This window comes from Xenopus tropicalis, chromosome 6 (assembly GCF_000004195.4).
Source record: "Xenopus tropicalis strain Nigerian chromosome 6, UCB_Xtro_10.0, whole genome shotgun sequence".
NCBI classification, from domain to species: domain Eukaryota; kingdom Metazoa; phylum Chordata; class Amphibia; order Anura; family Pipidae; genus Xenopus; species Xenopus tropicalis.
The window spans coordinates 13,657,206-13,674,554 of record NC_030682.2 but is presented as its reverse complement, the minus strand read 5'-3'; the positions used below and the strand labels follow the sequence as shown (position 1 = coordinate 13,674,554).

General features: G+C 40.7%; 1 protein-coding gene across 6 annotated transcripts in view; it reads right to left on the bottom strand.

Annotated features, from left to right (window-relative positions):
- Nucleotides 1-17,349, bottom strand: part of scn5a (sodium channel, voltage gated, type V alpha subunit) — a 221,575-nt gene that overhangs the window by 2,141 nt on the left and 202,085 nt on the right. For all 6 annotated transcript variants that reach the window (XM_031904631.1, XM_031904628.1, XM_031904632.1 and 3 more), the window contains 5 exons: nt 12,980-13,255; nt 5,894-5,947; nt 4,318-4,455; nt 2,711-2,815; nt 1,256-1,526 (listed from right to left, as the gene is read on the bottom strand). In XM_031904631.1, the coding sequence (XP_031760491.1) occupies nt 1,256-1,526; nt 2,711-2,815; nt 4,318-4,455; nt 5,894-5,947; nt 12,980-13,255 (844 nt within the window). The remainder of the gene's footprint in view (nt 1-1,255; nt 1,527-2,710; nt 2,816-4,317; nt 4,456-5,893; nt 5,948-12,979; nt 13,256-17,349) is intronic.

Sequence of the window (17,349 nt, the reverse complement as noted above, 5' to 3'; positions counted from 1 at the left end):
GGGGCACTTTATTCACTATATATTGTAAGGAACTCCTCGGTGACTTATAATATCCCTATATGTTACAATAGGGGGCACTTTATTCACTATATATTATAAGGAACTCCTCGGGGGCTTATAATATCCCTATATTTTACAATAGGGGGCACTTTATTCACTATATATTATAAGGAACTCCTCGGTGACTTATAATATCCCTATATGTTACAATAGGGGGCACTTTATTCACTATATATTATAAGGAACTCCTCTGTGACTTATAATATCCCTATATGTTACAATAGGGGGCACTTTATTCCCTATATATTATAAGGAACTCCTCGGGGACTTATAATATCCCTATATGTTACAATAGGGGGCACTTTATTCACTATATATTATAAGGAACTCCTCTGTGACTTATAATATCCCTATATGTTACAATAGGGGGTACTTTATTCACTATATATTATAAGGAACTCCTCGGGGACTTATAATATCCCTATATGTTACAATAGGGGGTACTTTATTCACGATATATTATAAGGAACTCCCCGGTGACTTATAATATCCCTATATTTTACAATAGGGGGCACTTTATTCACTATATATTATAAGGAACTCCTCTGGGACTTATAATATCCCTATATGTTACAATAGGGGGCACTTTATTCACTATATATTATAAGGAACTCCTCTGTGACTTATAATATCCCTATATGTTACAATAGGGGGCACTTTATTCACTATATATTATAAGGAACTCCCCGGTGACTTATAATATCCCTATATTTTACAATAGGGGGCACTTTATTCACTATAAGGAACTCCCCGGTGACTTATAATATCCCTATATTTTACAATAGGGGGTACTTTATTTAATATATAGTACACAAGAGCCATAAATATCCTTTAAACTAAATGCTTAGTGATGTCATCAGCTATAATCAGTGCTTAGTGATGTACTCATATGACTCATATGTACCCCCTGATGAAAAATATAAGGATATAAGAAGACACCTTGGGTGCCATGACCAGTATAAAAGCTCTCGGCCTTCAACCTTGTGCATTTTCATGGTCATGGAACCTAATATCCTTTTAAAAGGGGTACTTTATTCCCTATATAATGAATGTGTACACTGGGGGTGCAGATATTTTAGATACCCCCCAGTGTATTAACTTGCTAACTTTTTCCCCCAGGAGCAAATGTGGACATCCCCAAACAAAATGATTAACACGATAGTGTGCAACGAACCATAAATATTCATTCACTTACCAACAATCGAAAGAATCACCACCACGAAATCAAAGATGTTCCAGCCGATGGTGAAGAAGTAGTACCTGAGGGCAAGGATCTTGAGGATGCATTCGCCGCTGAAAAGAACCACGAACGCCAGGTTGATTTTGTACAGAAGATTCTCAATCTCTTTGCTTTGATCGTCCGTCTCCACCATCATGGTGACCATGTTAAGGCAAATAAGGATCATGATGATGATGTCGAATGCTTGCTTTGTCACGATGTCAAAGACGAACCCTTGGAATTTGTTCTGGAAAACAATGCAAGGGGTTATAGGTAAAGAATAGGGCTTATTGCTGGAAACAGAGGCAAAGGGAAACACTTTAAAAAACCATGACCGCTTTAAGTGCCACATAACCCTCTGCTCTTCCCAGTTCCTGGATCCTACTCACTCGTCCCCCATGCATGATCTCAGAATGCCTAGAACAACAGTTTCCCTGGGCCTATTGGGTCCCTAGAATGGACAAACACTCAGGAACAGTCAGTTTTGCAGTTTCCAGTCTGCTACAGCAATCTGATTGATCACAATATATGATACTCAACTACTTGGGCAGTCTGCCTCCTTTATTCCTGAGAAGGGTATGGGGGTTATTCTGTTAAGGGTAGGTAAACAGAGGGACATCTCCTCAATAAATAGGACTATTTAAGGTGAAGCTCAAACATTCCTATAACAGAATTGCATCTCAAACTACCCTGAGGCCCCAGACCAGCGCTACTTACCTATTGCATCTCCACCACTGATAAGTAGAGAGACATGCATCTGTAAGGCACGCTGGGTTGGGGTTGATGGGATCCTTCTGCAGGATGGAGACAAATGTAAAGAGTACTCCAGCCAACTGAAGGATCTCTCAGCCCCAGCCCTATAATGTGAAAGACAGAACCAATGTAGTGGAGAGGCTACTCGTAGTGTAGGGATGAGTAGCATTGCAATGGGGGCAGCTTAACGGCAGTTTATATTCACTATCATGGAGCCCTACCAAAGCATTCATCTAGTATCACCTCCGTATTAAAGGGAAGGATCACATGGACCATAAGTGGAAATGTCCAGATAATGGCAGTTCAAGCAGACTTAAAAAATGAATACACAATTGCCACTTATACCAGGGTAATATGATGGGATGGTGGGAATAATAATGCAATGCTTAATAAGAAATTACTACTATTTAGATTTATAGGCCTCTGTGCACAATTGTATTTGTTGGAAAAACCCAGAAGCACAATATGAATAGTCATTGAGCTACGTGATTTTCAGTAAACAATAGCCAACTTCTATCCAATCAAATGCTGCCTTCTCAATGTGGCTAGCTGATGACCACATACAGGTCCCACACACCATCTATTCTACTAAACAAACTAAACCCACCATTTTCTATCAGTAGTAAAAGATAATGAGCATGGATGCTGTTCCACTCCTTCCGGGAGATTATGTCTTACCAGTGGCCTGGGGATAGGTTTCTGAGGTTTTTTAGATCCCAGCTTCTTCATTGCATTGTAGTATTTTTTTTGTTCCTCTGTCATAAAAATGTCCTGCCCACCTAAGTAAAGAGAAATGACAAAAACATTATTCTTGTTGCAAAGGACAATAATGAAAACAGAAAGTTTAGGGACATAGGAAGAATGATCTGGGCTTCAAGGCATTCCCAAGCTACCACAGGATGTCCATCATTTGGCCCATAACGAGCAGTAATAAGTAAGTAATAATAATAAGTAAGCTGGTTTCTGAAAGTATCTGGAAGTTTTTCCCTAATTGACTTTTTGGATGCCCAACAGCTTCTTTACTTTTGACCCAGCTAGCTTGCTTTTGACCCCCTATAGTTTTGGAGTCCCCCCCTTCTCCTCTCTATCATTTGATATGGAAATAACAAAAGTCCAAACTATAAAATAGTTGGTTACATTTTCTATACGCTGTCTTGCCAAGAATAGGACAAGATGTCAACAGTAGTACAAGTTAGCAAGAGTAGATCAAGATATCAACAGTAGGCAAAGATGGTGACAATAGAGAAAAATAGCAATAGTAATACAAGATGGCAGCTGATTTTTATCAGGGTTGCTTCCATCTACTCATGCCTACTGCTTAAATGTAGGTCCACCATATATAGCAAATCGGAAGCCTTATTCATGAGCAGAACAGAAGGAAACATTGACAGACACAATTGATGATTCCATGGTCCATAGCCTTTAGCCGGCCATACGAGCACCGATATTATCGTACAAAACCTCGTTTTGGTGCGTGTATGGTGGCTCGAAGAGGCTGTGGATATCGGTTGCCTTGACGATCGGCCAGGTTAAAAGATTTTGATCGGGTTCCATTGATGGCGCCCGAGCAAATTCTGCGTTTAGGGCTGAATCGGCAGGTGGAGGTAGAATTTCTATTGATGGAGGTAGACTCTATATCGGACGATTCAGCCCTGAATGCCAGTGGAGGGTGGGAACGATCTTTTGTGCGACCAATGGTTATTGCTACGTGTATGGCCACCTTTAAACCAGGCCAAAGCACCAAAATATCTCCATGAGTTACCATAAATCAATGGATGTCATTTCAAAGATGCTGCCCCCCCCCACACACACACATTCATTCAATTGTGGTTTTCAATATCTTCTAACAGCCTATGACTGTTGGAGGCTGCAGAGACTTGACCAGCTTCTATGCATGATTGCCTCCAGATCAGTTATTGTCTATTGATTGCTTTATTAAATATAACCAACAATATAATGTCCTGCCTTGGACCATGCTTCCTCTCTAATCAAAAGGCTCAGAAGTGGAGGGGAGATGGAAGGGGATAACAGATAGCTAGAATCTTCTCGGCCACAAAGTGTCTTTAAATTGCTGCTTTGCGGTATAGGAAGGAAGGCTGTTATGGGGATCCTGGGAGTTGCATTCAGCTGTCGGTGACTGCTAAGTGGGCGACAGATAGGACATCCATAAATTATGTCATCAGCCCCCCCACACACCTAACGGGGGGCCCTAAATGTCCTGCATTTCTAGTCCTGAACACAACAGAGGTTTTGATCACCACAAACACTGCAGCTCAGATACTTATCTTCTTCTTCTGCTGGTTAAAATTGTCAATGATCACACCAATGAACAGGTTCAAGGTGAAGAAAGATCCGAAGATGATGAAGATGACGAAATACAGGTACATGTACTTATTTATTTCGTAAATCGGCTGCTGTTCAATCTGAGCGAGGGGAAGAGAGAAATGGAATTCATCAGTTATTTTGGAATCACTTTATGTCATGGCCCAGTCTGTTTCAGACAATCAATGCCAAACAATCTGCAGTCAACCTGTTGGTCTATATGTAACTGTTTCAGCCAATGGTCTGTCACTAACCCTAACTTTAGATTAGAGGGCTTATTTAACATGCATTGGGGCCAGTCAGACTCCATGAAAACAAATAGGATATTTAGGGGAATAACCGAGATTGAAGTGCAAAGTTTCCTGGATTTGTCTGCCCCCGAGTCTTCACATAAATAAGGAATGCACTTGGGTCAGTTATAATGGGTTAAAGCTGCCCAACAAAATGCTTTAATAGGATCTAGCTTCTCTTTAAACCTCAAACTGACGGTCTCTGCACATTATTATATATGATCTGGGTTATAGGATCCATTTGTGAGTAAGCTGGAGGGAGGAAGCGGAATACATATAGGGACTTGATTGAGTTGGGAAACAATACATAAGTATAAGGGACCAAGTGTGAATGAATGCAAAGAATGTAGTGATCTTATTGGTCAAGCAGCGAGATTTCTGCACCTTGTGAATGAGGCCCTTTTGAAAGCAGTAGGGGCCATTCATAAAGACCCAGGAGGGAAGAACATGAGTACTAAGTAGTGCAAAAGCATGTGGGATCATGCAGAGATCTGTTCCGTCTGGGGTCTGGCTGTGCTCTGCTGCTTGTGATGCCTAGAAAATCCAGTAGAGCGTTGATGGGTGCAGGGCAGCCCTGTCCTTACCGCTTGCCATAGAGGGCACCATAGCATGCACTCCTCAACTTGAGGGTCTGAATAACATTCAGTACCGTTTGGGGGGCAGAAGGGGCAACACCTTTGTGTCTGCTAAGCACAGGCATAGCTGTAATCATGGAGGCACCCATTGGTCTCTGTTCTCTAAAGTGGAACTGCAGCAATTTAACATGGAGGGTACGGTGCGTGCAAAGTCCAAAAACATAGCAGTCTGCCCCGGTATTCTGCCCTTCCCATCCTGCTATTCTGACAACTTTTGCAATTGGTCATCATGTTTTATTATTTGTGGTTTTTTCGATCATTTAGCTTTTTGTTCATTATTTCTCTAGTTTGAAATAGCAGCAGCTACCTGGTTGCTAGGATCCAAATAAACCTAGCAGCCAGGCACTGGTTTTAATGAGAGACAGGAATATGACTAGGAGAGGGCCTGAATAGAATTATCAGTAATAAAGACGACAATAGCAATATCATTGTAGCCTCACAGAGAAATAGTTGTTTGCACTGCCGGGGTCAGTAACCCCCACTAGAGTGTGAGAAGAAGGCAAATAATTCAAAAACAACAAATTAAAAATGAAGACCAACTGAAAAGTTGCTAAAAATTTCCTTTTCCTGCCCAGTGATAATATTAAATAGTACAAGAGAGCGGCGGCACTAACCTCACGTGAGTCGACGGCCGCGTACATTATATCCATCCACCCTTTGAATGTCGCCTGCAAACAAAAATATTGTATTTTATAAGTTCAGAACTGAATCTGTGCATTGTTTCACACTCTTTATTGAAAGGCTTAATATAGTTACATAGTTACATAGTTACATAGGGTTGAAAAAAGACCAGTGTCCATCAAGTTCAACCCATCCAAGTAAACCCAGCACACTTAACCCACACCTACCAATCTATACACTCACATACATACACTATGGGGCTGATTTACTTACCCACGAACGGGTCGAATGGAGTCCGATTGCGTTTTTTTCGTAATGATCGGTACTTTGCGATTTTTTCGTATGTTTTGCGATTTTTTCGGATTCTTTACGAATTTTTCGGATCCAATACGATTTTTGCGTAAAAACGCGAGTTTTCCTATCCATTACGAAAGTTGCGTAAAAAGTTGCGCATTTTGCGTAGCGTTAAAACTTACGCGAAAAATGCGCAACTTTTCGCGTAAGCTTTAACGCTACGAAAAATGCGCAACTTTTTACGCAACTTTCGTAATGGATACGAAAAACTCGCGTTTTTACGCAAAAATCGTATTGGTAACGAAAAATTCGTACAGAATCCGAAAAAATCGCAAAACATCCGAAAAAGTCGCAAAATGTTCGTTTTCAAGTCGGAACTTTTCCAATTCGGGTCGGATTCGTGGGTTAGTAAATCAGCCCCTATATATACAACCACTAATACTAACTGTAGATATTAGTATCACAATAGCCTTGGATATTCTGATTGATCAAGAACTCATCCAGAACACTTCTCCTCCCTATGTGTAATTGTGTATATTGTAATACTGTACAGCGCTGCGTATCTTGTAGCCCTTTATAAATAAAGTTATACATACATACATCTGTCTGTAGTACTGTCATGACCTAAAGGGGTGTTTGACACCTAAGGGGAAGCTGAAGCCATTGTAAACCCCCATCATGCTCTGCAAAACTGGTGCAAAATGTCATCTTCTGATTTTATAGACTTTGCATATATATGTTAAGTGTGAAGCTTTTTTTATGCACTTCTATTGGGTAGTAGCATGTTGCAAACCTACCCCAGCCTACTAACCCCATTGCAATTAGTTACATACCACCAGTAACTGCTGATTGGTTGCAATGGGTTAGTGCTAAGGGCCAAATTGATTTTACAGTGTTTGGTTGGTTTAAAACAGAGGAAAACACCTTACAGGATAAAGACCCTACTTTATATATATATATATATATATATGTATATATATATATACTATACACATTACCCCAGCAATCCATTATAAAGCTTTTTGTATATATTTATATATATATACATATAACCCGCTCCACTAATGAGTCCCATCCGCCCGCGTCACATGGAATCCGCCATTAACATCAAATCCCTAATTAACGTATAAGATTTCATGTGCGGCGGTGGTCAGGTCCCTGGCATTGGGAGCTGTGATTTTTACGGCGCTTGGTGTTCTGCTCTCAAGGAGAAACAGCTGCGCCTCGCTCCGCAAGGGGAACACAAACAGAACAATAAAGGAGTCAGATATTGAAAAGCAGTTGACACGACGCCCGAGGAATATGGCCGCGTCTGCAGATGACATATTGCAGCAATTAGCGCACTTTCTGGGTTTGACTCAATGGTACGACTGTGTGATGGGAAGCAGCATCCACACTGCACCCACAGTGAATGGAGTATCTCACTGCCGACTTCTCTGTACCCAACTAAACAGGCAATTTTGTACAAACCTTATGGGTCCCACCCAGGTCCACGTGGGCCTTAACCCCAAACAATGTCGGTCTCTATAAAAATATATTGCATAAACAGCTCATATGTAACGCCATTATAAACCATTTTCATAAAAATATACTTTTTTAGTAGTATGTGCCATTGGGTAATCCTAAATAGGAAACTGCCATTTTAAGTACTAAGGGCCGCCCCCTGGGATCATAGGATTCACAGTGCACACAAACAAGCCAAGGCACACATACATGCTAGGCCCCATCAGCCAATGAATGGACAGAGTTCTGCCTACTCCCACACTACTTCCTGTTACAGTTAGAGCTGCATCACTTCCTGTCAGCTGATCTCTGAGGGAGCACACAGCCCATCACTAAATGGCGGCTCAAGGGAAAGGATGTAAAAGGGCAATATTTGCTGATATATATATTCCAGTTTGCCGAGATTCTTTAATAGGCCACTTAATACAATATAAACTGTCTCTTGGTGACGTATTCATTCTGGGGGTATAGTTTTCCTTTAAATTGCTCAGTCAGCCCCATACTTTATGCCTGCCCTATGGCACTACATGCAGAGCACATCCCCAGAAAATGACCCTAATTCCCTTTTCTCTTGATTTAATCACTGTCTCATACTGTATTGTCCCATGGTGCATCACTGTCATGGGTTAAACATCATAACAGCTTGCTGTACCCGTACCTCTAATCCTGTAGGCAATTATGAAGAAGATATGGTGCTGGTTTCAGTTTGGCCCAAAAATGATCATAATCTGTAAAAATAGCCCCTTTATTGAAACTCCCAATATAACTGCTACGGTCCCTGTCTATGTTTTAATCGATGGGTGGGCGTGTCCTAATTATTCCTTCCAGAAGAACAGTAGGAGGGGCATAGCCAATCACAGCCCTGCAGTCACACAGACAGGCCTCAGTTCCCTATCAGGTCAGCCTAGCTGCTGATTGGTTCCTATCCTACAGTGCAGTGTTCTGAGTGCCGCCGGCCCCCCTGCACAGCCTGGGAAAGGAGGCAGTGGGAAGTGGAATAGATGGTTTGGTTTTTGGAGAAACTTTCAAAAAATCAACCCAAAACACTACTTTTTAAAGCACATTCCTTCTATATTCTATATTTATTCACTGAGTACAATTCATTGGCCCAATATTGTTTTGCCCCCAGATTATAACTAATGGGACAAGCCCTTATTGAAGCTGAATTGACCAATAGAGATGTAGCGAACTGTTCATCGGCTAACTAATTCGCACGAATATCGGGTGTTCGCAAGTTCGCAAACTTTTCTCGTATGTTCGCAATTTGGGTTCACCGCATTTTTTTTCCGCTGCAGTTTTTCTCGGCCTAAAAATGCCGCACAAGCCACGCGTTTTTCAGCCTAGTACCGGTGTAAGCAAATCCCGTTTCCATGGTGCTAATAGTGCGAAATAGCAAAAAACGCTGTGTATTTCCGCTAGGTCTGCCAGCTGCCTTTGCGGTTTTCAGAGAAATTTTTGCCCTTGATCCCCCTCCTGCATGCCGCTGTCCAGGTCGTGGTACCCTTTAAACAACTTTAAAATCAGTTTTCTGGCCAGAAATGGCTTTTCTAGGTTTTAAAGTTCGCCTTCCCATTGAAGTCTATGGGGTTCGCAAAGTTTGCGAATATTCGCGCTTTTTGGCGTGCGCTTGCGAACTTTTTTTTTGAGGTTCGCTACATCCCTATTGACCAATCAAATAACTACATTTCTAGCGCTGCCCTGAGGCAGTCTCTGTTATCCCCCTAGACACCCTATTTGTTCCCAAGACGTCTCTCAGCTCCTATGGCTTTCTCTGTTAATGATAGAAATCTACTGCCCACCCAAAGCACCAGAACCGAACCCGGCACGGAGCGGTCACACCGAGGGAACGTTCTATGCCAAAAGCCCTTGTTTGTTCACCCAGATCTCTCAAATCCCGCAATATTTTATTTTCCGCCCTCCAGTAGAACTATATTTCTAATCACCAATGATTCTTTTCCCCCAGAAAGCTCCTTTTATGATTGAGTGCTGCATAAATAGAAGTGTGCCTGGAATGCTTAATGCAATTCCACCTACGGTTCCTAACTGAATTGAAAGGAAATTAAACTTTGTGACTGGTTTAATCATTTTCAAGTTATAAGAGAGGAAGAAATTAGAGACGGAACAAAGAAACAGCGTTTCTGTTTTATAGTTTTTTTTCTCCGCTCTCTGCTTAGAGTGTGTGATAATAGAGCGAGTGCCTTTATGTGATATTAATTAATACGAAGGAGCAGGTCGTGCATTGAACAACGCTGAACAAAACGCTGCGCAATCAGGCCATGGAATAGGAACTCACTCCTAGCTGCTAACAAATGGAACATGCTTAAAGGACAAATAAAGCTAATACTAAATATAGACTTGGTAAATGTGCTAGGTGTTTGCTGCACATACACAATACCCACAAAGTATGGCAGAAGGGGGGTAATGCTGAAAATCACATGAAACTTCACTGGACACTACTCCTCCTCTCTCCTTATTATCCTCTCTAATACAAGTGAGACTGGTCACATTATCCCTTATAATACATGAGTGATACTCAGAGTTCCCTGTATAACTCAGCCTGCAGCCTTGTGCCTTTATATGGGCACAGAACCCCTCAGTGACTGCTAATATCCTTATCATTTACAGTAGGGGGTACATTATCCCTTATAATACATGAGTGATACTCAGAGTTCCCTGTATAACTCAGCCTGCAGCCTTGTGCCTTTATATGGGCACAGAACCCCTCAGTGACTGCTAATATCCTTATCATTTACAGTAGGGGGTACATTATCCCTTATAATACATGAGTGATACTCAGAGTTCCCTGTATAACTCAGCCTGCAGCCTTGTGCCTTTATATGGGCACAGAACCCCTCAGTGACTGCTAATATCCTTATCATTTACAGTAGGGGGTACATTATCCCTTATAATACATGAGTGATACTCAGAGTTCCCTGTATAACTCAGCCTGCAGCCTTGTGCCTTTATATGGGCACAGAACCCCTCAGTGACTGCTAATATCCTTATCATTTACAGTAGGGGGTACATTATCCCTTATAATACATGAGTGATACTCAGAGTTCCCTGTATAACTCAGCCTGCAGCCTTGTGCCTTTATATGGTCACAGAACCCCTCAGTGACTGCTAATATCCTTATCATTTACAGTAGGGGGTACATTATCCCTTATAATACATGAGTGATACTCAGAGTTCCCTGTATAACTCAGCCTGCAGTCTTGTGCCTTTATATGGGCACAGAACCCCTCAGTGACTGCTAATATCCTTATCATTTACAGTAGGGGGTACATTATCCCTTATAATACATGAGTGATACTCAGAGTTCCCTGTATAACTCAGCCTGCAGCCTTGTGCCTTTATATGGGCACAGAACCCCTCAGTGACTGCTAATATCCTTATCATTTACAGTAGGGGGTACATTATCCCTTATAATACATGAGTGATACTCAGAGTTCCCTGTATAACTCAGCCTGCAGCCTTGTGCCTTTATATGGGCACAGAACCCCTCAGTAAGTCTAGTATTTATGGAGTGAATGAACACTCCTAATCCAGCGCTTCTTGATGAAAGGATCTGTATATGTGAACCTTCAATGTGGTAGAAATCAATATAGATGAAATGCTGCTTCCTCCTGATGTCAGCTCCCCTTTAGATGAGCCTCAAAGAATATGTGCAATGGTGTTGATAGAAGCGCATGAAATAAACATAGAAATAAAAATATAGTGCAAATAAATGTGGTAAAAAGAACGATAAGTTCAACGTGGGTACTTAGTAAAACACCGATACTGGAAAAGGTGACCCCAACTCTGTATATATTATAATACTGATTCTGTATCTGTTCACCAGAACGACTTATAAAGTTGCATATAGAACCATCCCAACCGGGCGTTGATTGAAGTCAAGTGATCACAATGTATATAGAGTGGAGAATGAAGCAAAATATAGTGTAAAATCGTTTTAATATAATAAAATCCTGCACAATACCGGCTACTTACAATGTAGTAGTAGATATAAAAACACAAAACAGTAGAGGAGTCAATGGTAGCCCAACGCGTTTCACGTGCTCTCTGCACGCTTCCTCAGGAGCAAAAAACCAACATAGGCCCTAAAAAACGTATATATCGAGATTAATATTAATTTCTCTATATATACGGTTTTTAGGGCCTATGTTGGTATACTTCATTTTTTGCTCCTGAGGAAGCGTGCAGAGAGCACGTGAAATGCGTTGGGCTACCATTGACTCCTCTACTGTTTTGTGTTTTTATATCTACTACTACATTGTAAGTAGCCGGTATTGTGCAGGATTTTATTATATTAAAACGATTTTACACTATATTTTGCTTCATTCTCCACTCTATATACATTGTGATCACTTGACTTCAATCAACGCCCGGTTGGGATGGTTCTATATGCAACTTTATAAGTCGTTCTGGTGAGCAGATACAGAATCAGTATTATAATATATACAGAGTTGGGGTCACCTTTTCCAGCATCGGTGTTTTACTAAGTACCCACGTTGAACTTATCGTTCTTTTTACCACATTTATTTGCACTATATTTTTATTTCTATGTTTATTTCATGCGCTTCTATCAACACCATTGCACAGAACCCCTCAGTGACTGCTAATATCCTTATAAACTACTTTACCCCATACTTTAGTTTGCACTACAGCAAACTAAAAAGGGATGAAAACAGTGAAACACTAATTCAAAAACAAACATCGGTTTCACATTATGAATTAATCTAACAATTCTATTGACATGACAGTTTCATAACACAATACATTCTTGTTCATTGCAGCGTTTGAATCAGCTTTTGTATTTAGGTTTAGAGAATCTGCGCCGGGAATGGAAAATACGCTATGTGTAATTAATTAGGGGGTAATTATGGTCTCATACAGTTTATTTGAATAGAAGATAAATCCTACTTGTAAACATGACCCACTTTTATAAACATAAACACAAAGTAAAAAATGAAACAAAAAAAGCCCATTTGGCCAAGAGAACCGTAACTATTTACCAAGCAAAATGTATATGTGATGTGTGTCATGAACTAAATGTCAGGGGATTGTGGTTTAATATTGACCCTGAGTGTTGTCCATATTCACCCCTAGCCCACCACGATAGATATGGGTTCCTTGAGGATCCTAGTATTACATTTATATTATCTGGACTTAATGTTGGGTGCCTGCAAAGAATGCACAATGGTCTAGCCACAGGAGACCACAATCCCACAGCCTAAACTCTCTACCAAAGTTACAAACATAGAGACTCCATAAATACTCACCACCTGTAGAAGTGCCAGATATCCAGCCCCCACGTTATCAAAGTTGACCTTTGTTTTTGTCCAGTAGGCTTCTGTATTAATGAAATCATTGCACATTGATTTGTTGTCAACCGTGAGATAGGACAGCTCCTCTTTGGTTGTGGCATTGACGCATTTCCCAAACTTTCCAGCAAATAAATTGACCCCCATGATGCTAAAAATTAGCCAGAAAATGAGACACACCAGCAGCACATTCATGATGGATGGGATGGCCCCAATCAAGGCATTTACTACCACCTGGAGTCAGAGAAGAACACAGTTAATATAAGGGAACAACATGGCCGCACAAGTGTTACAGCAACAATTCAAGAATAAAGGGCACGTTAGCTTGGCAGAAGATAATGATAAATGAATACAGTTCCATAAGATGGAATCTTTCTAAATATCCCAATAAAGTGATGATGACAAGGTGACTACAATTGTCAGGTTCAATATTGTGTGTATATAGGAATAAAGCCAAGCTAAGATGCTGTATGGTACATATATCATTATAAGTTATATAACTGGAGACTTGCAGGCAGCGAGCTGTGTTTAGATGTTGTGCATTAAAGTCTTGTGGGAGGACCACTATTGCCCTTTGGCACATTTGTATCTGTGAATTAAAAAAATGTAGAAACAAATTTTCCTAATGTGGCGTTATCTTCGACCTGTGGTTCCCAAACTGTGGGGCTGGCCACCCTTGAAGGACATAAAATGGCTGGGGGGCTTAGTATTAAGATCAGTTAGGATGAGATTTAGGGACAATGCCTATTTGTTCGTCTCAATACTCCTGGAAGCTTAGCATGAAGGTCAAATCAGTGGGATTTGGGGACAATGCATATTAGGTCTTCTCCATACTTTTAGAAGCTGTGCATGAAGGTAATTTAGGATGAGATTTAGGGACAATGCCTATTTGTTCTTCTCAATACTTCTGGAAACTTAGCATGAAGGTTAAATCAGTGGGATCTGGGGACAATGCATATTTGGGCTACTCCATACTTCTAGAAGCTGAGCATGAAGGTCAATTAGGATGAGATTTCACGACAATGCCTATTTGGACTTCTTGATACTTTTGTAAGTTTATTATTAAGGTCAGTTAGGATGAGATTTAGGGACAATGCCTATTTTTTCTTCTCAATACTCATGGAAGCTTAGCATGAAGGTCAAATCAGTGGGATTTGGGAACTATAATACATATTTGGTCTTCTCCATACTTCTAGAAGCTGAGCATGAAGGTAATTTAGGATGAGATTTGGGAACAATGCCTATTTGTTCTTCTAAGTACTCAGGGAAGCTTAGCATGAAGGTCAAATCAGTGGGATCTGGGGACAATGTATATTTGGTCTTCTTCATACTTCAAGAAGCTGAGCATGAAGGTCAGTTAGGATGAGATTTCAGGACAATGCCTATTTGAACTTCTTGATACTTTTGTAAGTTTAGTATTAAGGTCAATTAGGATGAGATTTCGGGACAATGCCTATTTGTACGTCTCAGTACTTGGGGAAGCTTAGCATGAAGGTCAAATCAGTGGGATTTGGGAACAATGCAGTATGGCTACTCCATACTTTTAGAAGCTCAGCATTGAGGTCAGTTAGGATGAGATTTCAGAACAATGTCTATCTATTGCTCTCAATACTCGTGGAAACTTAGCATGAAGGTCAGATCAGTGGGATTTGGGGACAATGCATATTTGGGCTACTCCTTGCTTCTAGAAGCTCAGCATTGAGGTCAGTTAGGATGAGATTTGGGAACAACGCCTATTTGGACTTTACAATACTCTTGTAAACTTAGCAGGAAGGTCAAATAGAATGGGATATGGGGACAAAGCCTAGTTGTTCTTCTCAATACTTGAATACTAGAAGCTATGCATGAAGGAAGGTAGCTGGGGATAATTCTATTTGAATTTCTCTATACTTCTGAAATCTTGAGATTTGGGGACAATACCTATTTGGTCTTCTTGATACTCCTAGAAGCTTTGCATGAAGATTAGTTAGGAAGGTAGTTGGGGATAATTATATTTGAATTTCTCTATACTTCTAAAATCTTGAGCTTTGGGAACAATACCTATTTGGTCTTCTTGATACTCTTGGAAGCTTATCATGAACGTCATTTTGGATAATACTTGGGGACAATGCCTATTTTTTAAATTTTCTTCTCTTGGTTTAGCATGAAGGTTAAAAAGGGAGGGAAATGGGGACAATTCTTATTTGAGCTTCTTGATAGCAGCTTTCCTAGAAGCTTTCCATGAAGTTCAATAAGGGTGAGATTTAAGGACAGTGCCTATTTGGCCTTCTTGATGCCCCAGAAATGTGACATGGGGACAATGCCTATTGGATCTCTAATACTCCTGGAAGTTTAGGTCAAAAATTTGTCCTTCAAGGGGGTCACGAACAAGGTCCACCAACCACTACTTTAGACAGAGAAGAAACTGAGCTGACTACATTTTTTTAATTACGTTAATTAATTAAACCAAAACATCTTATAAATGAAATAGCCGGCTATCTGCAGATTTCCCGTTACCAACAGTTTAAAGGACCAGAACACCAACAAATGAAAAGCAATGTAGAAGCAACAGATAGAAGATGTCTGCATGGAACAGAACGAATAGTAAATACACTGGAATAAATAAATATCTTTATAAATAGCTGCATCTGTAAAGGGAAATTAATAATTGTTCTTTTTGCTGTTACTGGTCCTTTAAATATTCAGCCATCCATAATGGAAAACATAATGAGCATAATCTCAGTGGTACAGTCCGTAGAGGTTGCAGCGGTCAAGGCATTTATCAGATGTGAAAGTCTGAGTCTGACCTAAAATAGTTGCAATTATTTTTTTATCTTTGTGGCTGTAAATTTAGGTTCATTTTCTCTGTATTTTTATGGCCAGATACTTTACAATCGGCAATCACAGTCTGAAACGGCGTTAATTGGGCCGCGACAAATGCATCCCCTACAGAGACTTTTATAGAGACAGAGGGTTAAATATATTCATTTTATGGGTATTTTTATGCACTCTCAATCAGGCCAACGCAGAACAGATATCAAGTTAAACCACTCAGTATTATGTATTAGGTGCCGCTAGCCTTCCCTCTGCTTCATTTCTCCAATGGATCCACCAGATGGCCAGTGGGTAGAGGTCTTACCCGCTAGCAGCCCCCAGAAGCAACTAACAGTGTTTCTTATGTAGGTCTATGAAGATTCTCATTCATCCAGGTCATGATATACAGTATCTAGTAGAATTAAGTCTAAAAAAACTGGACTTTTCTGAGTTTTTCTTGAACACCTTTCACCACTCATCCAAGTGGCTTCTTCAGTTCAAATGACTGGTAGGGAATTCTCCAGAATTTAAACCCTTGAGGGTAGGCATTTGAACTCAAGAAGCAACTTGTGGTGAAACGTTTTCAAGAAAAAACAGTTGTTTTAGACTTGATTCTACTAGATACTGTTTCTTATGTACATAACAGGCAACAAGTGATTGCCATTGGTGCTGGTCAACTTTTCCATGTATCCGGCCAAACGTGCAACCAATTATATGCCCCAGGCCAGGATTACCAAGGTCTGTTTTAGCCTACAGCTCTGAAACCATTCCACCGTCCCTTACCCTCACCCAATGGGCTGAAGCAGACCAGGCACCCAGGAGATTGTGCACCAACAGATGTTATTGATGGAGCTACACTGGACTCCAATGTGACTCCCCTGTTTGCAATTCAAATCAAAACTACAGTACAGTATTTGGGCCTGCTGCCCCTACCAGCTTCCCATGCTAGACCTGGTCATTCCCCAACTCTAGTCCTGGCCATTACATCAAGGGGGAAGTATTGTAAAAATGAACATTTAATAGGAGCTTTATCTCATCGGATAAGGAGTGTTCTAAATAAAGACATTTTGTCCCTTTTATGAAAGTGTGAGCTACCAGGGTAATTGTAGACCTGAAAATTTAATATAAGCTTTGTTTCATGGAAATGAAGAACTTTCTAAATTTCATTCATTAAAATTTTGTCCTGTTACTAAAATAAAGTTAAGGTGGCCATACACCATCAGATATCCCCCATCTACAGGTGGGCGAATCCAGGCTAATTCCGTCGTTTGGCCCTGGCACCAAACAACCGAATTAGAATGACAGGTATAGGCGAAGTTGGATCGGGGACTGCATCAACGAGCCGATTTCAGGCCAGATATCGGTCGGGCAGGCCCGTCATTTGTGCCCCTACATGGGCCGATTAGCTGCCGAATTGGTCTAAGGGACTGATATTGGCAGCTAGAATCAGCCCGTGTATGGCCACCTTTACTCTTCACTGTTCCCTCTCACCAACCTGTCTTTCTACATGCAGCTTTGCGTTGGAGTCGGTCATT